Below are 25838 nucleotides of genomic sequence, written 5' to 3'. Positions count from 1 at the left end.
TACCACCGGCTAAATCTATGACGTTAAAATGCCTATTTACTCTGCTCCATCTGACTGCACGATCCACTGTCTCATCGGCCCAGCCAGGCAATTTATCAACTTGATCTCCACCATAAAAAGCATCTAGACATTATCTCACATTTCTTTTAGACTAACATGTAGTTTTCAACAGCGTAGATTTGAATAAATCTCTCTGACATTTGCACACAAAAAAAAATCTATATTCAAATTCGATCTCCACCAGTCCCATTGTAATGAACGTGTCGAGGACGAGAGACAGGCACCGTTTCTCAGCCAGTCAAAATCAGGAATCAGTTGGCATCATTTTGATGGATATATGCAAAAAAAATGTAAATTGAAAAAAGGTCAAACAAAACGCAGTGCAGCTAGTTTGCAGACTTTCCTCTACGAACTACACCCCGGTGTCAATATATCCTCCAAACACCAGCCTCTCGGGCATTATCACCTAAATACCAACTGCTTGAGAGTGCTTAGTCATTATGAGTATAATGTGTGTTAGACCGAGCTGAATACATGGGTTGAAATCTGGTTTGAGTGGATTCATGGATCATGGATTGATGTGATTTAAAGTGGGGTGAGGTCCCCCTCTACTGGGCGGATATTGTAACTACAGGTATCCAGGTCTACTCCTGAAATCGTCCTCTACTGTCTCGGCCCAGCCTGTGGTTTTGTTGGGTGTTTTGTAACTCTGATAGGCCTATTCATTAATTAGTCTCGGTCCAGCCTTGGGGTTTATCGAGGGTTTTTGAAACTTTGATAGACCTATTACTTAATTAGTATGTCCAGCCTGGGGCTTTATCTGGGGGATTTGCAAATCTGATAGGCCTATTCCTTAATTCATGCTTCTGAATGTTGCAAGAATTTCCCCCACATATGTCCTATAGACCAGACGTGGTTATTACTCTGACGTAGATACGATCTGAACCCTCTATGAATGTATTGTAACGACCCTGGGTTTATAAGCGCGGAAATCGATATTGCCGAACGGGCGTGCTTTTGCGGCACAGTCGATAGCGCGCCGGACCTCGGGCTCGATGGTCGAGAGTTCGAGACCTGCTCCCTGCCTGTTTCATTACAGTACATAAATATAACATATGTCTTTCAGTTCGTCTTTCTAGAAGGCAGGGCACATTGAAAATAATAATTGGAACGAATAAATATTTTTAACTACATACTTCTGAGATAATGTCCGTGTGGTTGAACTGTTGGAACCAACACACCACTGTGAAGCCGTGGTGTGTTTCCTGGTATTACAGGAATACAGCTATGAAGTTTCCTGGTATTATAGGGCTCAATCAAAGAGTCCTCAGTCAGTGGATGGGGCTTCCTTATATCACGTCATACTACAAATGATTTGACATGCTTTATATTCAGGGTGAATCCAAGTCCGCTTTAAAAAGTCACTCCGACTGTTTGATTTCAGTAGGTAGTGATTTTGAGGATTTTCGACCAGCAGACAATTTCGTTATATTTGGGTAGGTAACAAGGGCTTTTAATCATAATGCTTTATAGTGTACACACTATTGTACTTTGATGGTAAACTATTGGTGGTGAGTTTGTTTGTAAAGAGTGTTATGTTTAGCTTTTATTTTAACAGACGACCACTCTACTCCCCGGAACTTGATCGTTTTATGAAATTGCAGTAATAGCCAATGCCTGCCAATGACTACTCTTATATTGACACACAGGTGAATTAATTGTACATAAATATATTAAACATGTAAAATAGCTAGTAGCTTAGCTAATACCACTTCCTCGGATTCGATCCACATCTGGCGCGAACTAGGGACCTCAGCCTTCTCCCATTAAGACGGTCATGTTACCTCAACCGCTAACTAATGACGCGATGCAAGCGATTAATTAATTATTAATTATATATTCATTAACCTTTATTTAACTAGGCAAGTCAGTTAAGAACAAATTATTTGGGGAACGATATCTGATAAACCAATCTGTACTTTCTGTAAAAAGTACCACCGGTCTCTAGATCTTGTAACAGCGCATGATCAGCCATCTCTCATGTGATTCCCATTATCTCAGTCTTTTATAGTATTTCTACAATGGTTTAACTGTTATACACTTGCCTCTAATTTAACAAATGACTGTACATTATATGAATTATTATCATAACAAATGCACTGATGTGGTCAAATTATATATAGCCTGTCAATTTGTGTTGCATGAATTCACAATTAAAATAAAATTCAATCGAAAAATGATTTAATTATTACTCGGAACAATTTCACACATTTTCATGATATATTGTCCACACGCTTGACAAGCAGTTCCCTTATTCCACCACTTGGCACTGTGCCTACGCATGTTTATGGCTGTGCGTAAATTTACTCAGTCACGCTCAAGCAAACGTTCATATTGATTCATCTCACAATTTGCGTGGAAATGATCCCACGCATGGTTTATGCACAGATTTGTGACTGCACATGGTTGATACATGAGGCCCCTGAAATTCATGATGTTTAAATGTATGTAATTAATACATGGATATCCTAATAGTGAAAAAAAATTCACATTAACGCCGAATAATATATTTGATTTTGTATTTATTACTCAAACGTATTGATGGATTTGTGTTTGGTGAATAATGTATTTTTGTGAAATATGAAGTTTTAATCTGACAGATTAGCGGAAGTACGCAGGTATTTCTTTAAATCCACATCCGGTTCTCAGTCAACAATGAAAGTGAACTGCTGGGGAAATCATAAGGGAATGTGGTATTTCATTATGTATTACGTTTTCTTAGGGAGTTGAGAAAATTGGGTAGGATTTCGACGTTCCCTGTCTTTGGTCCACAATCCAGTCCAGTGGGTGGCGGTAATGCACCTTAAACTTGGTTTCCAACCGCCATATAAAATCCACAGAAGATGAACAACGAGTCCTGTGTTTTGAAATCTGACTCCGCTACAGGACTGTGACAGCTGTGAATCGTTTCATCTCGCTAAGTTATCTTATAGGGAGAGACAAGTTACATTAGCTAGTTGTATTGGCACTTCCCCACGATGGAAGAAGCAGGATACAAAGCCATGGCTTCGGCTACTTCAGGTGCAACCTTTACCCTATTTTCTTTAGCTCACTTTCCGACTTATTAGCTTGCTAGCTAGCTGCTAGTTCCACACCAGTAGACAGCTAACGTTAGCTAGCGAGTTGGCTAGCGACATATGACGCTGTCCGGTCAGTCTTACGTATTTAGGAGTAATGGCCTGGTCCTACCGAGCCTGGGCAGCTGTTAGTGGGTTTATGATGGAGATCCATAAAGCCCACCAGCCGCTGCCCAGACTAGCCTGGTCCGAGTTCTGCCTGGTGTGTCAATGTGCCCACAGGAGTTGGCAAGACAGTACAAACAGACCTTGGACCAGGCTACTAACTGTCCCCTGTAAGCCATCTGTCATATAACTTAACAAGTGCCCAAGGTAATGTCGATGACTTCCACAGGTTCTATTCACTTCTTCCACAATGATTTTTGAGGATGACATACAAATGAAAGAATACCTCAAGATGATGACTGATATGATCGTGTTGTGTGCCACCCTGGCCATCTCCCTCTTCTTCTGGATCATTTCCATCACAGCCAGCACATATTATGGTAAGACACACTCGCGTGCGTGGACATGCTCACACACACCTTGTCAGTTATGTCCAGTGTTTTCCCTACCATTGTGGGTTATAAAAAGCTTGTTAACCCTTTAAAATAATAATAAATGTTCTGCATAAACGTCATCAGATCTTCATCTAAGTCCTACTCCTAATAATAGATCAAGTTTATCTGATTTAAACAAATAACACAAAAACAATTGTACTTTTGAATTTCTTTATTGAGAAAATTGATCCAACATTACATTTATTTGTGGGAAAAAGTATGTGAGTCTCTAGATTAATGAGTTCAAAGTGGATTAAAGTAGTCAAAAGTTTAGTATTTGGTCCCATATAGAATATGTTTCAGAACACTTCTAAATTAATCTTGATAGTGCTTTGATTAAGAAAAAAACACGAATGAATCATGAATACGGATGAGTGAAGTGTAGAGGCTGTAAAACATGCTCACATCCTCTCACCGCTACCCATAAGAGGGGAGAACATGTTTTGTTGCAGAAATAGAGACAATGCTAAAGAGTGCAAACTTTCTCTCAACACTATATAAGCAAGATGGGCCCCCTTCCTAGCTCTGTTGCTCCCCCCTAGCTCTGTTGCTCATCCCCCTTTCCTAGCTCTGTTGCTACCCCCCTTTCCTAGCTCTGTTGCTACCCCCCCTTTCCTAGCTCTGTTGCTACCCCCCTTTCCTAGCTCTGTTGCTACCCCCCCTTTCCTAGCTCTGTTGCTACCCCCTCCTTTCCTAGCTCTGTTGCTGCCCCCCCTTTCCTAGCTCTGTTGCTACCCCCCCTTTCCTAGCTCTGTTGCTAGCTCTGTTGCCCCCCTTTCCTAGCTCTGTTGCTGCCCCCTTTCCTTCTCCTACCCCCTTTCCTAGCTCTGTTGCTACCCCCTTTCCTAGCTCTGTTGCTTTCCTACCTCTGTTGCCCCCCTTTCCTAGCTCTGTTGCTAGCTCCCTTTCCTAGCTCTGTTGCCCCCCCCCTTTCCTAGCTCTGTTGCTGCCCCCCCCCTTTCCTAGCTCTGTTGCTGTCCCCCCTTTCCTCTGCTCTTTCCTAGCTCTGTTGCTGCTCTGTTGCCCCCCCCCTAGCTCTGCTCTGCCCCCCTTTCCTAGCCCCCCCCCCTTTCCTAGCTCTGTTAGCTCTGCTCTGTTGCTCCCCCTTTCCTCCCCCGCTAGTTCTGTTGCCCCTGTTCTGTTGCCCCCCTCTGTTGCCCCCCGCTCCCTGTCCTAGTTCTGTTGCTGCCTTGGGTTCCCTCTGCCCTCTCCCCCCTGTTGCCCCCTCTCCCCCGCTCCTAGTTCTGTTGCCCCCCCCTCCCCCCTGCCTAGTTCTGTTGCCCCCTGCCTAGTTCTGTTGCCCCCTGCCCTTGTTGCCCCCCCCCTTCCCTAGTTCTGTTGCCCCCCCTTCCCTAGTTCTGTTGCCCCCCCTTCCCTAGTTCTGTTGCCCCCCTTCCCTAGTTCTGTTGCCCCCCCTAAAAAAAAGAGGCTTCTATTCACCTCATTCCCAAATATAGACAAGGAGAGATGGTTTCAGTAGTAGATGTTTGTTAAAGAGGATGAAGCACGACTTGATGAAACACTGATTTATTAGCTAAAGCTATAACCTAATTCAATGCGTCATTCCAGGCACTCTCCAGCCGGTGTCTCCGTGGCGATGGTTGTTCTCCATCCTGGTTCCTCTGACTCTCACCACACGGGCCCTGAAGAGGAGGAGTCTGGACCACAGCGGAGCCCTGGGAGGTAAACAAACAATAGAACATAAAATAAATGAATCAAATTGAATCATTCCTGTTCAGGAGGTATTCTATGACTTTCAGCGAAGAACTGCCTGTGTCTTCACCTTGTAGTTCTGTGTGTTTAACCAATCAAAAGGTGTTATGACAGCCTCACCTACATCTGAATTCCCACGGATGTGTTGTGCAACCAGAAGCACGCCCCTGCACTTACTTAGGCCTACTTCATGTAGGAATTCAGCAGGGAGAATATGTAGCGAATGGAAAAAGATCACTTTTATATACAGATATTTAAGTTAACCAGGCAAGTCAGTTAAGAAAAACCTCTTATTTACAATGACGGCCTAGGAACAGTGCCTTGTTCAGGGGAACAGTGGGTTAACTGCCTTGTTCAGATTTTTACCTTGTCAGCTCAGGGATTCGATCCAGCAACCTTTCGGTTACTGGCCCAACGCTCTAACCACTAGGCTCCCTGCCGCCCCAATATGACAAATATGGGAAAAAAATATTGTTGTGTGTTGATGCAATGTCTTCCACTATATTCTCAGTCCCTCGTGGAACCAACTGCTTATCTATTGGTCCTGCGGTGACTCGCCTACTCAGGAATGGAAGGTGCTCAACCAACAAGTCTGAACGGTTTACAACGTCTGCCTGGGGGGGGAATTACTTCCAGACTGAAGTGCAGCCCTTCAGTTTCACCAGGTCTGCACACGGAATAAGAGCTTCTCTTAAACAGACTCACTTGGCGTTGAGGACTGCTTTTCCTTAAGGATTCACACAGGATCAGGGTTTGACTGTAAAAAGGGGACAGGTTTTTGCCAGTTCATACTATGGAAGAGGATCTTCTGAATGATAACTGCACAGCAGATAATCTGCCCTTGTATACATTCTACGCCTCTGTGATGATTGTGGAGTTCACCCTGGCTCTGCCTCTTAACCTCTCGGTGCTTTACCTCTTCATCTTCAAGCTGGAGTTCTGGAAACTGAACTCCAACAACCTTTTCCTGTTCAATCTCGTGTTGGCTGACCTTCTTCTGCTCGGCTGTTTGCCAGTGAACGCCTACAATTTCCTTGGCGGAGAGCGTCAGAGTGTGGACGGAAAGATCTGCAAGGCCATGCTCTTCATGCTGTTTCTGAACCGAGGCGCCAGTATCTGCTTCCTGGCTGTGATTTCACTCGATCGCTACTTCAACGTGGTTCATCCTGGGAACAAGGACTTTGTCCTCAAAAAGTCCCCTCATATATCTGTGGTCATCTGGCTAGTACTGCTGCCTTTGACGATCCCCACCATGCTGAAGACCGGCTGCTGTAGCAGTCATGGGGACATCACTGACACTCTGAGAGAGGTTGTGTTTTTCACCCAGATTCTCATCCCTTTCTTTGTGTTGGTGTACTGCACGGTCCGCATTGTCAACAGACTCAAAAAGAAGACAGTAGGTGACAGGACCAAGCTGCGTCGAGCAGTGTTTCTGGTCACCTCTGTCATGCTGGTCTTTTCTTTCTGTTTCCTGCCTTGTACCATCGCTAGAATTGTTCTGTTGATTGTCAGAGCCATGGATTTAGAGAATGCTGAGAATATAGCTGTTCAGGTCTATGATGGTTTCATAGTTTTTTCCCACATGGACTGTCTAGTGGACCCAATTGTGTACTGTTTAAGCAGCACGAAGTTCAAACACCTCTACCTGACAACGTATTGCCCCTGTCTACTGAGAAACAACACAGAAACAGTTGAAAGAACAAACCCAACACGAACCAACTTAAATCTAAAACGCAACAACAACACACTGTAGCTAGTAGGTAATGATACTTCTGGGTGTGGGTGTGGTCGTGGGCGTGGACATTTTATTTTTATTTTAGTTTCTTGCAGTTATACACTTTCATGGGGCTGAGAAAAAAAATTGTATTTAAAAAAAAAAAGATAATTTCCTGCAATTCTACACATTTTGCCATGGCTTATGTCATATAACTAAAACTTTGTTAAAACAAGTCTATTGGGGCCCCATGCCAGGACATTTTTTTAAACATTTTAGATTCTCTCTGACTGTCTAGTTTTTTATTTTGGTGATTGTTAGTTCTCAAAGATGATCTTATTTAAAAAGATATCGCTCTGTTTATCTTTTCTACATACTTTTTATCTGGTTTTAGTCGTTTTAAGTTTTGATGTGGCGGCCCGCCGCTGCAAAATGAATATAGGGGAAGCACTGGCATGTTCAGCTTTTGTTTGCCAAATCAGACTGTGATTCAATACTGGTTTCTGTTGTGATCAGTCATCGGTTTTGTTCACCTGTGATATCATCATGTTACACATATCATCATGATGCTGTTACTAATTGTCTGTGTCAAATAAATATTCTCCTCAAATGATGCTCCCATAAAAATGATTGTTACTACTACTACTACCACCAAGACAACAACAGCTGATAGGAGCTACCCCCTCCTCCCTTGGAGAGGTAAGACCACATTATATACTACTACTACTACTACTACTACTACTACTACTAGTACTACAACAGCTGATAGGAGCTACCCCCTCCTCCCTTGGAGAGGTAAGACCACATTATATACTACTACTACTACTACTAGTACTACAACAGCTGATAGGAGCTACCCCCTCCTCCCTTGGACCACCTATATACTACTACTAGTACTACTAGTACTTGGAGAGGTAAGACCACATTATATACTACTACTACTACTAGTACTACAACAGCTGATAGGAGCTACCCCCTCCTCCCTTGGAGAGGTAAGACCACATTATATACTACTACTACTACTACTACTACTACTACTAGTACTACAACAGCTGATAGGAGCTACCCCCTCCTCCCTTGGAGAGGTAAGACCACATTATATACTACTACTACTACTACTACTACTACTACTACTACTAGTACTACAACAGCTGATAGGAGCTACCCCCTCCTCCCTTGGAGAGGTAAGACCACATTATATACTACTACTACTACTACTGATGAGGTCAATTAATGAATACTTTTTATATAGTGTGAGAGTATTTGTATTAAATTCCAATTATACATATACATTATACTGTACCTCTATACTGTACCTCTCATTTTATGATATCTACTGTATGATAATATTCAATCTAATTATATACTACTTATATGAGAATATTCAGTATATATATATACTATGAGAATATTCAGTATCTATATATATCCACTTATACATATTCAGTATATATCTACTGTATGAGAATATTCAGTATCTATATATCTACTGTATGAGAATATTCAGTATCTATATATCTACTGTATGAGAATATTCAGTATCTATATATCTACTGTATGATCATATTCAGTATCTATATATCTACTGTATGATCATATTCAGTATCTACATATCTACTGTATGATAATATTCAGTATCTATATATCTACTGTATGATAATATTCAGTCTCTACATATCTACTGTATGATCATATTCAGTCTCTATATATCTACTGTATGATAATATTCAGTCTCTACATATCTACTGTATGATCATATTCAGTCTCTACATATCTACTGTATGATCATATTCAGTATCTATATATCTACTGTATGATAATATTCAGTATCTACATATCTACTGTATGATCATATTCAGTCTCTACATATCTACTGTATGATAATATTCAGTCTCTACATATCTACTGTATGATCATATTCAGTCTCTATATATCTACTGTATGATAATATTCAGTATCTACATATCTACTGTATGATAATATCCAGTATCTACATATCTACTGTATGATCATATTCAGTATCTATATATCTACTGTATGATAATATCCAGTATCTACATATCTACTGTATGATCATATTCAGTCTCTATATATCTACTGTATGATCATATTCAGTATCTATATATCTACTGTATGATAATATCCAGTATCTACATATCTACTGTATGATCATATTCAGTATCTATATATCTACTGTATGATAATATCCAGTATCTACATATCTACTGTATGATCATATTCAGTATCTATATATCTACTGTATGATCATATTCAGTATCTATATATCTACTGTATGATCATATTCAGTATCTATATATCTACTGTATGATCATATTCAGTATCTATATATCTACTGTATGATCATATTCAGTATCTATATATCTACTGTATGATAATATTCAGTCTCTATATATCTACTGTATGATCATATTCAGTCTCTATATATCTACTGTATGATAATATTCAGTCTCTATATATCTACTGTATGATCATATTCAGTATCTATATATCTACTGTATGATAATATTCAGTATCTATATATCTACTGTATGATCATATTCAGTATCTATATATCTACTGTATGATCATATTCAGTATCTATATATCTACTGTATGATCATATTCAGTATCTATATATCTACTGTATGATCATATTCAGTATCTACATATCTACTGTATGATCATATCAGTATCTACAGTGCATTCAGAAAGTATTCAGACCCCTTGATTTTCCCAATTTTTGTTACTTTACAGACTTATTCTAAAATTGGTTAAATAATATTTTTTTCCTCAAACACAATACATCATGACATCACAATAACCCATAATGACATCACAATACCCCGTAATGACGAAGCAAAAACAGGTTTTTAGACTTTTTTTTTTTTTTATTTATTTTTTATTTTAAACATGCTTACATAGTTGTTCTGAACCTTTACCAAGTATTTTGTTAAAGCTTTGGCAGCGATAACAGCCTAAAGTCTTGTTGGGTATTTTTGTTAAAGCTTTGGCAGCGATAACAGCCTAAAGTCTTGTTGGGTATGATGCTCCAAGCTTGTTAAAGCTTTGGCAGCGATAACAGCCTAAAGTCTTGTTGGGTATGATGCTCCAAGCTTGTTAAAGCTTTGGCAGCGATAACCTAAAGTCTTGTTGGGTATGCCGCTCCAAGCTTGGCACACCTGTTTTTGAGGAGTTTTCTCCCATTCTTCTTTTCTGCAAGTGTGCCTTGAATTCTAAATAAATCACCAACCGTGTGACCAGCACCATCACACCAACACCTCCATGTGGGAATGACACATGCGGAGATCATCTGTTCACCTCCTCCATGCATCACGTGGGAACGACACATGCAGAGATCATCTGTTCACCTACTCTGCGTCTCATAAAGACACGGTGGTTGGAACCAAAAATCTCAAATTTGGACTCTTCAGACCAAAGGACCGATTTCCACCGGTCTAACGCCCATTGCTTGTGTTTCTTGGCCCAAGCAAGTCTCTTCTTATTATTGGTGTCCTTTAGTAGTGGTTTCTTTGCAGCAATTCGACCATGAAGGCCTGATTCACACAGTTGATGTTGATATGTCTTTTACTTAAACTCTGAAGCATTTATTTGGGATACAATTTCTGAGGATGATAACTCTAATGAACTTATCCTCTGCAGCAGAGGTAACTCTGGGTCTTCCTTTCCTGTGGCGGTCCTCATGAGAGTCAGTTTCATCATAGCGCTTGATGGTTTTTCGACTGCGCTTGAAAAAACTCTCAAAGTTCTTGACATTTTCCAGATTGACTGACCTTCATGTCTTAAAGTAATGATGGACTGTCATTTGATTGGCTCAAAGGCATTAACAAGAAAATTAATTCCAAATATTAACTTTTAACAAGGTACACCTGTTAATTGAAATGGATTCCAGGTGACTACCTCATGAAGCTGGTTGAGAGAATGCCAAGAGTGTTCAAAGCTGTCATCAAAGCAAAGTGTGGCTACTTTGAAGAATCTCAAATATAAAACATATGCAGTACCAGTCGAAAGACTATTTTGTACATGCTTTGTTTGTTGATGAAACAAACAGGACAATGTTCAATGTTTCCACATTTTAATTAGTTATTTTGAATATGAAATGCCAACCAAATAAAGATTGGCTTTTCAAAAGCAAAGACTGATTTGATAAAGTGAATGATTTGCTGCAGGCAGCATGGAAACAAAGAAACATCAAGCAGAAACTGAGCATAAATGTTTTAAAACATCCTTAAAAAAATATATTTTGATCCATCAAATCTCAAACCCACCCAACAAATTATTAGGGGAAAAAACTATTAAAGAGGTACTTTGTGATTTTGGTAATGAGGCTCTTTGATCTACTTCCCCAGAGTCAGATGAACTCATACCATTTTTATGTCTCCGTGTCCAGTATGAGGGAAGTTACATGTAGTTCCATGAGCCAACGCTAACTAGCGTCACCCATATACTTCAAAGCAATGTGCTATCTCCATCTTAACTTCCTTTATACTGGACACGGAGACATAATGTTATCCGAGAGTTCATCGGACTCTGGGGAAGCACGTAAAGTGCCTCGTTGCCTAAACCCCAAGTATCAGTTTAACCTTAGGAGTCTCTGTTGGTTGTTTTAATGCTACTATTAATTCTAAGATGCATTCCACACAGTTCCAGCAGCCCCAGGCGTATGCGTGTGACAAGAGGGGATGCCCCTGATGGCAGTCACACGTTAGCCAGGCCTTCAGCAGTCCTCGTGATCTGGATCTGAGAGGAATTCATTAGTCACCATTCTTTTAATCAGAGTCTGTGCTGAATCACATTATTCAACTGACTAAAGCAGTTCATTCATGTCCTAATTGGTACATTCCACAGCAGAATAGCCCATAAATATTTTTGGTATAACGGATTGTTCTGGCAATTCTCACATAGAAACTGTGAGGAATGTTCTTTTGACATTTTGTATCCCAAACTATTTTTAAGAAAATCATGAGGAAGGTGTTAATTTTAGGCTCTTTTTAAACCTATCCATGCCTCCTGTAAGACCCTATGACCCTTGAACCGGACATGATACATCTTGGAGTCAATATACTCCGTGCCCTCTCAAATATGGAGTACATCTAGATTCAGAAATAAATGTTATCACATTTACTTTACCCAACATAACAAAAATATGAATATTAATTCAACAATATACTCCTCAAAGTGGGTTTTCTGGTACTTTTGAAGATATAACCCATTTTATACATAGAAATGTGCATTACAGGTAATTGACCAATGACATTATTTGCACATTCAGCAAATCAACCAGCAGAGGGAGTTTAAAGAAAACAACCATTTTCCCCCATTCACTGTGTTGGTGTTCATAAAATGTATCATAACTTAAATCAGCAGAGAGCCCACTCTGGCAATGTGATGTATTTGTAGAGTATATTGTCCCAAATAATGTCTTTTTAAAATGAACTAAATCAAAAAAAGTTACTTTTCAGATATTCATATGAATATTTATTGTTGAATAAATGAATGTAATAATACAAAATAAACCAAGACATACTCCATATGACACACTATAAGGAGTATATTGACAACAAGATGTCTATCGTTTACAGTTCACAGATCATAGGGTCTTACAGGAGGCATATATACAGTAGGTCTAAAAGGGCATAAAATGGCCACTTTCATCATGATTTTCTCAAACATACCGAGAGAGTTGAGGTTCTGTAGTACTGTTCTGATAAGGTCATTAGACCTAGTTTGTAACCTGGTCCCAGATCTGTTAGAGCCAGCTCCCGTGGTCATAACAACGGCCCAAAGAGTTGGCTATGAACAAGTACAAACAGATCTGGGATCAGGTAAGAGTGTTTGAGCTGTATTGTTTTCGTGCCTTTGTTCCCTGTCCCCTACAGCCCTGCTGGTCGGCTTCATCCTCACCATGGCCAACATGAGTTTCTTCTCTGCCCTGCTGGCTTTCTTCATCACTTCCTCCAAGCTGACACGCTGGAAAGAAGAAGTCAAGAAGAAACTAGACTCTGACTATAAAGAAGGTAACGAGTTACAGCAGCTAGGCCAGCAGCTAGGCCAGCAGCTAGGCCAGCAGCTAGGCCAGCAGCTAGGCTAAATGACTCTCAAGAGATAGTCAGCCCACACTCCAGTAAGCAACAGCCTGCTACTGGATAGCATAGTCCACCTCAGTCAGTAATATCTGGTTTAAAAAATAAAACACCTGCGTCAGTCATTTGTCCTTAAAGGGATAGTTCACCTGTTTTGAAGTGTATTTTATTTAACAAGGAAACTTCTTTCTTTTTCCCCCAGGGAAGTCAAAAGGAAGTGAAACATTTTGGAGGTGAACTATCATTTTAATGTGTGTCCCCTTTGCCCTCCAGGTGGTCAGAGGAACTGGGTGCAGGTGTTCTGTAATGGTGGTGTCCCCACAGAGCTGGCGCTGCTATATATGATCGAGGTCAATCAATCAGTCAATCGGTCAATGAATTATATATTTGAATACATATAACAGCTGCCTCAGCCAAGTGAGCCGACCACACATCTGTCACTCATCTGAGGTTATTTCCTTTGTGTGGTCCTGGTTCTAATCAGGTGGGTCCAGGGGAGATGCCGGTGGACTTTGGGAAGCAGTACTCAGCCTCCTGGATGTGTCTGTCTCTGCTGGGGGCCTTGGCCTGCTCTACGGGGGACACCTGGGCTTCAGAGGTGGGGCCCGTCCTCAGTCAGACCAAACCCCGCCTCATCACCTCCTGGAGAGAGGTCCCTACAGGTACACACACACCTGGGCATCAGAGGTGAGGCCCGCCCTCAGTCAGACCAAACCCAGGCTCATCACCTCCTGGAGAGAGGTCCCTACAGGTACACACACACACCTGGGCATCAGAGGTGAGGCCCGCCCTCAGTCAGACCAAACCCAGGCTCATCACCTCCTGGAGAGAGGTCCCTACAGGTACACACACACACCTGGGCATCAGAGGTGAGGCCCGCCCTCAGTCAGACCAAACCCCGCCTCATCACCTCCTGGAGAGAGGTCCCTACAGGTACACACACACACCTGGGCATCAGAGGTGAGGCACGCCCTCAGTCAGACCAAACCCAGGCTCATCACCTCCTGGAGAGAGGTCCCTACAGGTACACACACACCTGGGCATCAGAGGTGAGGCCCGTCCTCAGTCAGACCAAACCCCGGCTCATCACCTCCTGGAGAGAGGTCCCTACAGGTACACACACACCTGGGCATCAGAGGTGAGGCACGCCCTCAGTCAGACCAAACCCCGCCTCATCACCTCCTGGAGAGAGGTCCCTACAGGTACACACACACCTGGGCATCAGAGGTGAGGCACGCCCTCAGTCAGACCAAACCCAGGCTCATCACCTCCTGGAGAGAGGTCCCTACAGGTACACACACACACCTGGGCATCAGAGGTGAGGCACGCCCTCAGTCAGACCAAACCCCGCCTCATCACCTCCTGGAGAGAGGTCCCTACAGGTACACACACACCTGGGCATCAGAGGTGAGGCCCGCCCTCAGTCAGACCAAACCCCGGCTCATCACCTCCTGGAGAGAGGTCCCTACAGGTACACACACACACCTGGGCATCAGAGGTGAGGCACGCCCTCAGTCAGACCAAACCCAGGCTCATCACCTCCTGGAGAGAGGTCCCTACAGGTACACACACACCTGGGCATCAGAGGTGAGGCACGCCCTCAGTCAGACCAAACCCAGGCTCATCACCTACGTAAAGGGCCTGTGTGTGTGTGTGTGTGTGTGTGTGTGTACTACTATATATATTTATATATCTCTTATATATATATTTATCAGACCCTGATAGGTCGTCTGCCCGTGGGCAGGATTGGGTCACGCTCTGTGAGGTCTGTATGACCCTGATCGGTAGAGCAGAGACTCTTAATCTCAGTCTGAGCCCCACGTTGGGCAGGATTGGGTCCATTGATCCTCAGAGGCCTGGGGCTGAGGTCTGTATGTGGGTGGTGTTATATAGTGATGCAAGCCTGGCTGAGGGAAGGAGGTGCTAGGCTAGCTCAGTCGGTAGAGCATGAGACTCTTAATCTCAGGGTCGTGGGTTCGAGCCCCACGTTGGGCGCTGACCTTTTGATTTGAAAGCCTGTCTTCTGATAAATGCGAGCAAATCTAATTTTATTTGTGTGATATGATACACAGTACCAGTCAAACGTTTACTCACCTACTCATTCAAGGGTTGATTTTTAATACATTTACAACTATTTCTCCATACCTGTTTTCGCGTTGTCATTATGGGATTATGTGTAGATTGCTGAGGATGTTTTATTGAACCCATTTGAGAATAACTCTGTGAGGTAACAGATTTGGGGGAAAACCAAGGGGTTTGAATACTTTTTGAAGGCACTTGTATATAAGCAATGAGTAATGACTAAACTAATGTTTATAATGGTGTTTTTATGCTTTGTCAGGGCTTTGTCCTATCACAAGTGGAGGATCGGGGTATAGGACAGGATCAAAGGTCATGTCAGGCTGCCATGAAGCTTGTTAACAGGAAGTTAAAGGATTTCTGCATATTCAGGCTACGTCTGGTAGGCTCTGTCTCTCAACAGGGGGGATCATGAGACATTTTGGACCATGGCTTTCAGCCCCACACTTTGTCTAAGTCCAAATGGAACAAATACCCTGGTCAAAAGTAGTGCACTATATAGGGAATAGGGTGCCATTTGAGTTGCACTACTGTATTTAGAAAGAAGGTAATTACGTTTGAGAGTTGTTACTGTGTCTAGACTAGTCATTTACCAACCTGGTCTGACAGTTATTACATGTTGGGCTGGGGTTAATTACCAACCTGGTCTGACAGTTATTACATGTTGGGCTGGGGTTATTTACCAACCTGGTCTGACAGTTATTACATGTTGGGCTGGGGTTATTTACCAACCTGGTCTGACAGTTATTACATGTTGGGCTGGTGTTATTTACCAACCTGGTCTGACAGTTATTACATGTTGGGCTGGGGTTATTTACCAACCTGGTCTGACAGTTATTACATGTTGGGCTGGTGTGTTATTTACCAACCTGGTCTGACAGTTATTACATGTTGGGCTGGTCTGGTTATTACATGTTGGGCTGGGGTTATTTACCAACCTGGTCTGACAGTTATTTGGGCTGGGGTTACCAACCTGGTCTGACAGTTAATACATGTTGGGCTGGGGTTATTTACCAACCTGGTCTGACAGTTATGACATGTTGGTGTGTTATTTATGTTGGGTTGGACTGGTGTTATTTACCAACCTGGTCTGACAGTTGTTATGTTGGTGTGTTACATGGTCTGACAGTTATGACATGTTGGGCTGGGGTTATTTACCAACCTGGTCTGACAGTTATTACATGTTGGGCTGGGGTTATTTACCAACCTGGTCTGACAGTTATTACATGTTGGGCTGGGGTTATTTACCAACCTGGTCTGACAGTTATGACATGTTGGTGTGTTATTTACCAACCTGGTCTGACAGTTATTACATGTTGGTGTGTTATTTACCAACCTGGTCTGACAGTTATTACATGTTGGGCTGGGGTTATTTACCAACCTGGTCTGACAGTTATGACATGTTGGGCTGGGGTTATTTACCAACCTGGTCTGACAGTTATTACATGTTGGGCTGGGGTTATTTACCAACCTGGTCTGACAGTTATGACATGTTGGTGTGTTATTTACCAACCTGGTCTGACAGTTATTACATGTTGGGCTGGGGTTAATTACCAACCTGGTCTGACAGTTGTGTTATTTTGGGATGTTGTGGGTTGTATCTCCAAGCCCGGCTAGCTCAGTCGGTAGAGCATGAGACTCTTAATCTCAGGGTCGTGGGTTCGAGCCCCACGTTGGGCGCTGACCTTTTGATTTGGATACCATTGATCCTCAGAGGCTTGGGGCTCGTTTCCTGGACACAGATTATAGTCCTCCACTGAAAAGCACTACCTCTGAACAATATCAAATGGACATGTTTTTTAGACAAGGACTTCATGGGTGTCTGGGAAACCAGCCACTTTAACTATGCCACTTTGTTTACATACTCATCTCATATGTATATACTGTACTCGATACCATCTACTGTATCTTGCCTATGCTGCTCTGTACCATCACTCATTCATATATCCTTATGTACATATTCTTTATCCCCTTACAGTGTATAGTTTAGGAATTGTTAGTTAGATTACTTGTTGGTTATTACTGCATTCTTTATCCCCTTACAGTGTATAAGACAGTAGTTTAGGAATTGTTAGTTAGATTACTTGTTGGTTATTACTGCATTGTCGGAACTAGAAGCACAAGCATTTCGCTACACTCGCATTAACATCTGCTAACCATGTGTATGTGACAAATAAAATTTGATTTGATTTAGAGGTCTAGTGGTTAATACACATGCAACATAGATGACCAGTATTGGTTGACTGTGTTGCTTCATCACTCTAGGGATACGTACTAGGGTGATGAAATAGAGGACTGGTGAAATCCAAGAGGCAAGGTTGGTTCACACCCTGAGATCTGTCAGTGAGCAGGGTTGGTTCACGCCCTGTGAGGTCTGGCAATGGGCGGGGTTGGTTCCGACCCTGTGAAGTCTGTATGTGGGTGGTGTTAATTAGTGATGCAAGCCCGGCTAGCTCAGTCGGTAGAGCATGAGACTCTTAATCTCAGGGTCGTGGGTTCGAGCCCCACGTTGGGCGCTAAGCTTTTGATTTGAAAGACTTTCTTCTGAGATATACGAGCAAATCTAATGTTATTTCTCACATACTCCGATTACAACAGATTGACCTTTCATTGAAATGCTTCCTGACAAGGTCTTAACGAACAATGCAGATCAACAAATAAATAAAACTAAATAAAACTAAAGTAAAAAATGAAATAAAATGTAACCTTAAAGAACAATGACGAGGCTATATACAGGGGCACCGGTTCGTCAGACACGAGAGGCTTGGTTGCAAAGAAAGTCAATAATCTGTTGACTGACTGTTCAGTCAACAACTGTTCACATTGAGTTAGAGAATAAAAGACTGTGGGTGAAATGTAGAAGGGGACATGGTTGGAGTCAGTTCATAGACATTTCTTTACATTACATTTCAATGAACTATCTATTGACAGTGCGTCTCCACTAACAACTATTCACAGTGTTGTGTAAGAGGAGTGTAACACCAACTGACTGTGGCAGGTGATGTGAAAGCTGGAAGGGGGGGGGCGGGGTTCCTGACTCATTTTGACATTGCTATGTGCTGGGGAATTCCAGCCACCCTCAGGCCCGGCTAGCTCAGTCGGTAGAGCATGAGACTCTTAATCTCAGGGTCGTGGGTTCGAGCCCCACGTTGGGCGGATGTGTTTTGCGTTGAGTGCTTGCCTCTGAGACAGACTTTGACACAGTTTCGAAGTAGATCCATTAATCACTTCCTGTAAATAGTGTAGTCATGCTGTATCCTGTTCCTAACAATGCTCCTCCCCATGACACTCGTGAAACTAAATGGTGTTAACTGTTCTTTTCACAGGGACCAATGGAGGAGTGACCCCAGTGGGTCTACTGGCTAGCTTCCTGGGGGGCCTGGCAGTGGGCGTGGCTTACTATATCTCTCAGATCCTATTGGTCCGTGACCTGCACCTGGCTGATCCCCAGTGGCCAATCATAATCTATGGAGCCATGGCTGGCCTAATGGGGTCCATGTTGGACTCTGTCCTGGGAGCACACTGGCAGTACTCAGGTGGGTCTGTCAACGATGAGTTATTAATGTGTAATTATCAGGGATTAGTTATATTATTGTCAGGGATTAGATAATCACGTTATCGTCAGGGATTAGATAATCACGTTATTGTCAGGGATTAGATAATCACGTTATTATCAGGGATTAGATAATCACGTTATCGTCAGGGATTAGATAATCACGTTATCGTCAGGGATTAGATAATCACGTTATCGTCAGGGATTAGATAATCACGTTATCGTCAGGGATTAGTTATTCACGTTATCGTCAGGGATTAGTTATTCACGTTATCGTCAGGGATTAGTTATTCACGTTATCGTCAGGGATTAGTTATTCACGTTATCGTCAGGGATTAGATATTCACATTTTCATCAGGGATTAGATAATCACGTTATCATCAGGGATTAGTTATTCATGTTTTCATCAGGGATTAGATAATCACGTTATCATCAGGGATTAGTTATTCATGTTTTCATCAGGGATTAGATATTCACGTTATCATCAGGGATTAGTTATTCACGTTATCGTCAGGGATTAGTTATTCATGTTATCATCAGGGATTAGTTATTCACGTTATCATCAGGGATTAGTTATTCATGTTTTCATCAGGGATTAGATATTCACGTTATCATCAGGGATTAGTTATTCACGTTATCGTCAGGGATTAGATAATCATGTTATTATCAGGGAAAAGTATAAATAACTAACTACAGATATAGAATATATACAGTGCATTCAGACCCCTTGTCTTTTTTCACATTTTATGTTACAGCTTTATTCTAAAATTGATTTTTTTTAAGACAATCTACACACGATGCCCCATAATGACTAAGCAAAAACTGTTTTGTAGAAGTTTGAGCAAATATATAAAATAATATATATCATTTACATAAATATTCAGACCCTTTACTCAGTACTTTGTTGAAGCACCTTTGGCAGCGATTACAGCCTTGATTCTTCTGGGGTCGGACGCTACAAGCTTGACACACTTGTATTTGGGGAGTTTCTCCCATTATTCTCTGCAGGTCAAGCGCTGTCAGGTTGGATGGGGAGCGTCACTGCACAGCTATTTTTTAGGTCTCCAGATATGTTCGATCGGGTTCAAGTCCGGGCTCTGGCTGGGCCACTAAATGACATTCAGAGACTTTTCCCGAAGCCACATTGTCTTGGCTGTGTGCTTAGCATCATTGTCCTGTTGGAAGGTGAACCTTGGCCCCAGTCTGAGGTCCTGAGTGCTCTGGTACAGGTTTTCATCAAGGATCTCTGTACTTTGCTCTGTTCATCTTTCCCTCGATCCGGACTAGTCTCCCAGTCCTTGCCACTGAAAAACATCCCCACATCATGCTGCTGCCGCCACCATGCTTCACCGTAGGGATGGTGCCAGGTTTCCTCCAGATGTGACGCTTGGCATTCAGGCCAAAGAGTTCAATCTTGGTTTCATCAGACCAGAGAATCTGGTTTCTCATGGTACCCTTCCCCAGATCTGTGCCTTGACACAATCCTGTCTCTGAGCTCCACGGACATTTACCATGACCGTGTGGCTTGGTTTTTGCTCTGACATGCACTGTTAACTGTGGAACCTTTTATATTGACAGGTGTGTTCCTTTCCAAATCATGTCCAATCAATTGAATTGACCAGATGTGGACTCCAATCAAGTTGTAGAAACATGTCAAGCATGATTAATGGAAACAGGATTAATCTGAGCTCAATTTCGAGTCTCATAGCAAATAAGGTATCTGTTTATTTATTTTTTATACATTTGCAAAAATGTCTAAACCTGTTTTCACTTTGTCATTATGGGGTATTGTGTGTAGATACATTTTTTTTCTTCTTCATTTAATACATTTTAGAATATGGCTGGAAAAAGTCAAGGGGTCTGAATAATGTCTGAATGCACTGTATATGTTATTAATTTATTTGGATAAAAATGATTTTTTTTAGATGTTTGATATCCAAGTATTAGCAGGTGCTTGAAGTGTCTTTCTTGAATTTAAAACATTGCAGTCATTAAAAAAATGTCTTCTCCACTCAAGCATTTCGCTACACTCCCAAGCATTTCGCTACACTCGCATTAACATCTGCTAACCATGTGTATGTGACAAATAAAATTTGATTTGATTTACGCCATGATGTATGATGTCCCTTGTTCCCCAGGTTACGACGTAAGCCTCGGAAAGGTTGTCAACTATGCATCTGGGACAACTAAGAGGATATGTGGGAAGCCTATCCTGGACAACAATGGCGTTAACCTCTTCTCTTCCATCATTGTAGCTCTGGTACTTCCTGGTGTCGCGTGGAGCTTCTGGCCTCACTAGGGAAGGAACTCTGTGCGCTTCCCTGATTTTGTATTTTGTAAAAAAAAAAAAAAAAAAAAAAAAAAATGTTTTGCTTGTTGTATTGAAGTGGTGCCACTAGTGTTTTATACTTGACCTAGTATGGTGTAGCTTGCTGTCTAAGGAAATAGAGTTACCATGCTACAACTCACCTTACAACTCTGTGTTTGTCTTTATGGTACTACATTTGTTGATCTTAGTTTAATCATCGAGATTTCAGTTGTTTCCTAAAATGCATTGAGTGCATGGACTATAGGAGAGTCATTTTTTGTTGGTTTGATTGATTGAATATTTTGCTAAACTTGTTGTAATACTCTTGAATAGACCTAAACCCTACACTAGAGAAGGGATGGGGTGAGAGAAGCCTACACTCTACACTAGAGAAGGGGTGAGAGAAGCCTACTCCCTACACTAGAGAAGGGGTGAGAGAAGCCTACACCCTACACTAGAGAAGGGGTGAGAGAAGCCTACACTAGAGAAGGGATGGGGTAGGGGTGAGATAAGCCTACACTAGAGAAGGGATGGGGTGGGGGTGAGAGAAGCCTACACTAGAGAAGGGATGGGGTGAGAGAAGCCTACACTAGAGAAGGGATGGGGATGGGGTGAGAGAAGCCTACACCCTACACTAGAGAAGGGATGGGGTGAGAGAAGCCTACACCCTACACTAGAGAAGGGATGGGGATGGGGTGAGAGAAGCCTACACCCTACACTAGAGAAGGGATGGGGTAGGGGTGAGAGAAGCCTACACCCTACACTAGAGAAGGGATGGGGATGGGGTGAGAGAAGCCTACACCCTACACTAGAGAAAGGATGGGGTAGGGGTGAGAGAAGCCTACACCCTACACTAGAGAAGGGATGGGGTAGGGGTGAGAGAAGCCTACACCCTACACTAGAGAAAGGATGGGGTAGGGGTGAGAGAAGCCTACACCCTACACTAGAAAGCCTACACCCTACACTAGAGAAAGGATGGGGTAGGGGTGAGAGAAGCCTACACCCTACACTAGAGAAGGGGGGTGAGAGAAGCCTACACCCTACACAAGAAGGGATGGGGATGGGGTGAGAGAAGCCTACACCCTACACTAGAGAAGGGATGGGGATGGGGTGAGAGAAGCCTACACCCTACACTAGAAAAGGGATGGGGTGAGAGAAGCCTACACCCTACACTAGAGAAGGGGTGAGAGAAGCCTACACCCTACACTAGAGAAGGGATGGATGGGGATGGGGAGGGGTGAGAGAAGCCTACACCCTACACTAGAGAAAGGATGGGGTAGGGGTGAGAGAAGCCTACACCCTACACTAGAGAAGGGATGGGGTGAGAGAAGCCTACACCCTACACTAGAGAAAGGATGGGGTAGGGGTGAGAGAAGCCTACACCCTACACTAGAGAAGGGATGGGGTGAGAGAAGCCTACACCCTACACTAGAGAAGGGATGGGGTGAGAGAAGCCTACACCCTACACTAGAGAAGGGATGGGGTAGGGGTGAGAGAAGCCTACACTAGAGAAAGGATGGGGTAGGGGTGAGAGAAGCCTACACCCTACACTAGAAAAGGGATGGGGTGAGAGAAGCCTACACCCTACACTAGAGAAGGGATGGGGTAGGGGTGAGAGAAGCCTACACTAGAGAAAGGATGGGGTAGGGGTGAGAGAAGCCTACACCCTACACAAGAGAAGGGATGGGGTGAGAGAAGCCTACACCCTACACTCGAGAAGGGATGGGGTGAGAGAAGCCTACACCCTACACTAGAGAAGGGATGGGGTTGGGGTGAGAGAATTCTACACCCTACACTAGAGAAAGGGGGTTGGGGTGAGAGAAGCCTACACCCTACACTAGAGAAGGGATGGGGTGAGAGAAGCCTACACCCTACACTAGAGAAAGGATGGGGTAGGGGTGAGAGAAGCCTACACCCTACACTAGAGAAGGGATGGGGTAGGGGTGAGAGAAGCCTACACCCTACACTAGAGAAAGGATGGGGTAGGGGTGAGAGAAGCCTACACCCTACACTAGAGAAAGGATGGGGTAGGGGTGAGAGAAGCCTACACCCTACACTAGAGAAGGGGTGAGAGAAGCCTACACCCTACACAAGAGAAGGGATGGGGTGAGAGAAGCCTACACCCTACACTAGAGAAGGGATGGGGATGGGGTGAGAGAAGCCTACACCCTACACTAGAGAAGGGATGGGGATGGGGTGAGAGAAGCCTACACCCTACACTAGAGAAGGGATGGGGTGAGAGAAGCCTACACCCTACACTAGAGAAAGGATGGGGTAGGGGTGAGAGAAGCCTACACTAGAGAAAGGATGGGGTGAGAGAAGCCTACACCCTACACTAGAGAAGGGATGGGGTGAGAGAAGCCTACACCCTACACTAGAGAAAGGATGGGGTAGGGGTGAGAGAAGCCTACACCCTACACTAGAGAAAGGATGGGGTAGGGGTGAGAGAAGCCTACACCCTACACTAGAGAAAGGATGGGGTGAGAGAAGCCTACACCCTACACTAGAGAAAGGATGGGGTAGGGGTGAGAGAAGCCTACACCCTACACTAGAGAAGGGATGGGGTAGGGGTGAGAGAAGCCTACACCCTACACTAGAGAAGGGGTGAGAGAAGCCTACACCCTACACTAGAGAAGGGATGGGGTGAGAGAAGCCTACACCCTACACTAGAGAAGGGATGGGGATGGGGTGAGAGAAGCCTACACCCTACACTAGAGAAGGGATGGGGTGAGAGAAGCCTACACCCTACACTAGAGAAGGGATGGGGTGAGAGAAGCCTACACCCTACACTAGAGAAGGGATGGGGTAGGGAAGGGGTGAGAGAAGAAGCCTACACTAGAGAAAGGATGGGGTAGGGGTGAGAGAAGCCTACACCCTACACTAGAAAAGGGATGGGGTGAGAGAAGCCTACACCCTACACTAGAGAAGGGATGGAGTAGGGGTGAGAGAAGCCTACACTAGAGAAAGGATGGGGTAGGGGTGAGAGAAGCCTACACCCTACACTAGAGAAGGGGTGAGAGAAGCCTACACCCTACACAAGAGAAGGGATGGGGTGAGAGAAGCCTACACCCTACACTCGAGAAGGGATGGGGTGAGAGAAGCCTACACCCTACACTAGAGAAGGGATGGGGTGAGAGAATTCTACACCCTACACTAGAGAAAGGGTGGGGTGAGAGAAGCCTACACCCTACACTAGAGAAAGGGTGGGGATGGGGTGAGAGAAGCCTACACCCTACACTAGAGAAAGGGTGGGGATGGGGTGAGAGAAGCCTACACTAGAGAAGGGATGGGGTAGGGGTGAGAGAAGCCTACACCCTACACTAGAGAAGGGGTGGGGTAGGGTGAGTTATGTCGCCAGCCCCCAAACATAACACTGTCCTATAATATGACCGGATTAATTCCTTTATGAATGTGCTTTGTAATGGTTGTTTTGATCAAGTGTCTGGCAATCCTGTGGTAAGTGATTCATTGATGCTGAAAAGCAATTAGCATTGGAATAAATACTGAAATAAATACTTGATGGATCTTTTGCCTTATTGCATCATATGAATGTTGAGAGGGCAACATTACCAGTGATGATTACCCTTTCTATGACCATGAGTACATATTACACCAGCAGCTTATCTAGAATCAGTGTCTGTATTCACAAAACCTTTTCGAGTAACAGTGCTGATCTATGATCAGTTTTACGTTAAGAATTACATTGAATAAGATATGACATGGACAGGAAGGAACCTGATTCGAGATCAGCACTCCTACTCAGAAGCTGTGTGAATGCAGTGGTGAACACGCTGTGTGATTACATCAGTCTTGGAGCGAGCTCTGGTGTGAATTCTAAGAAAAGAGGTCAGGAAGGGGGCAGGGTTCGCGATACATGGTTTGTAAAGGGGGAGTTTTCTGTTATTACGCAAGCCCGGCTAGCTCAGTCGGTAGAGCATGAGACTCTTAATCTCAGGGTCGTGGGTTCGAGCCCCACGTTGGGCGCATATCTTTTGAAAGATCGCTTTAAACCTTCTCAATATATAATATACGAAGTTCTGAGTTTGAGCAAAACATTTGATATTCTCTGTACACTTTAAGTCTGGTGCTGTGCGTTTAATATATAGAAAACGTGTCTGTTCCTCCTGCACATAAAATGTAAATTAATTTAAATAAATGCCCAAAACATTCTTAACTCAATGCACTCACACGGCATGTTTGCGTTAAAGCAGAAAATAGCTTTTATGTGTTTTACAATGATTAAAATTATTCGACTTGGAGTTTATTTGCCCCCCCCCAAAAAAAAAAAATCACAACGTACTCAGAAAATAAATGATGAGGTATTTGTCAAACAAATGTTTTCTGAGAGGGTGGGGTTTGTTATGCTTGTTCCGTGGCAACTACCAATGAGAGGAGCGTATTTGAAAAACGTCATGGAGCACCACTTTCGAAATGTCCTATTTGACACGAACTCAGCTGATCGTTACTAAACTAACTGGATCTCAAGCCTTGTCTACTTTTCCTACTTGTTACACGACTGTGGCTAATAATATATATTTTTAAAGAAGGTGGGTTCTTAACTGCTACAATGAAAATGGACATGGTATAATCAATTACAACGATTAACAGTTCGTATTAGTAACAATGTTACATGCAGCAACGCTATAGCGTACGTTATTGTATGCAAGCTACAACAATGTTTACCTAATTAGTTA

General features: G+C 43.1%; 1 protein-coding gene and 4 non-coding genes across 7 annotated transcripts; all 5 read left to right on the top strand.

Annotated features, from left to right (window-relative positions):
• The first annotated feature begins 1379 nt into the window (after positions 1-1379).
• LOC135532552 (transmembrane protein 19-like) lies at positions 1380-21406 on the top strand. Of its 3 annotated transcripts, none has more exons than XM_064960037.1 (8): positions 1380-1496; positions 3472-3622; positions 5246-5359; positions 13001-13138; positions 13478-13554; positions 13689-13866; positions 18610-18819; positions 20975-21406. In XM_064960037.1, the coding sequence occupies exons 2-8, from the start codon at positions 3493-3495 to the stop codon at positions 21133-21135; spliced, it is 1008 nt and encodes a 335-aa protein (XP_064816109.1). In that variant the 5' UTR covers positions 1380-1496; positions 3472-3492; the 3' UTR covers positions 21136-21406. The 3 variants fall into 3 exon arrangements, with proteins under 3 accessions (XP_064816109.1, XP_064816107.1, XP_064816110.1); XM_064960035.1 differs by lacking the exon at positions 1380-1496 and adding an exon at positions 2713-3081; XM_064960038.1 differs by lacking the exons at positions 1380-1496; positions 3472-3622; positions 13001-13138; ... (2 more) ...; positions 18610-18819; positions 20975-21406 and adding an exon at positions 5901-7717 and having other exon boundaries at positions 5268-5359.
• On the top strand, positions 16891-16963 carry trnak-cuu (transfer RNA lysine (anticodon CUU)). The gene has a single exon. It is a non-coding gene; the product is annotated as a tRNA-Lys (tRNA).
• Positions 17727-17799, top strand: trnak-cuu (transfer RNA lysine (anticodon CUU)). The gene has a single exon. It is a non-coding gene; the product is annotated as a tRNA-Lys (tRNA).
• trnak-cuu (transfer RNA lysine (anticodon CUU)) lies at positions 18367-18439 on the top strand. Its single transcript has one exon. It is a non-coding gene; the product is annotated as a tRNA-Lys (tRNA).
• Positions 21407-25055: 3649 nt separating the features above from the next.
• On the top strand, positions 25056-25128 carry trnak-cuu (transfer RNA lysine (anticodon CUU)). Its single transcript has one exon. It is a non-coding gene; the product is annotated as a tRNA-Lys (tRNA).
• The last annotated feature ends 710 nt before the right edge of the window (positions 25129-25838 follow it).

The sequence above is a fragment of the Oncorhynchus masou genome, unplaced genomic scaffold (genome assembly GCF_036934945.1).
Source record: "Oncorhynchus masou masou isolate Uvic2021 unplaced genomic scaffold, UVic_Omas_1.1 unplaced_scaffold_1905, whole genome shotgun sequence".
In the NCBI taxonomy this organism is placed as follows: Eukaryota; Metazoa; Chordata; class Actinopteri; order Salmoniformes; family Salmonidae; genus Oncorhynchus; species Oncorhynchus masou.
Note: the sequence above shows the minus strand (reverse complement) of the source record. Positions and strands in the feature narration are given on the sequence as shown.

Coding starts and splice junctions, on each gene's coding strand:
- LOC135532552 (XM_064960037.1), top strand. CDS start 3,493: ATGATTTTTGAGGATGACATACAAATGAAAGAATACCTCAAGATGATG. Junction 3,623..5,245: donor CACAGCCAGCACATATTATG/GTAAGACACACT, acceptor GCGTCATTCCAG/GCACTCTCCAGCCGGTGTCT. Junction 13,867..18,609: donor CTGGAGAGAGGTCCCTACAG/GTACACACACAC, acceptor TTCTTTTCACAG/GGACCAATGGAGGAGTGACC.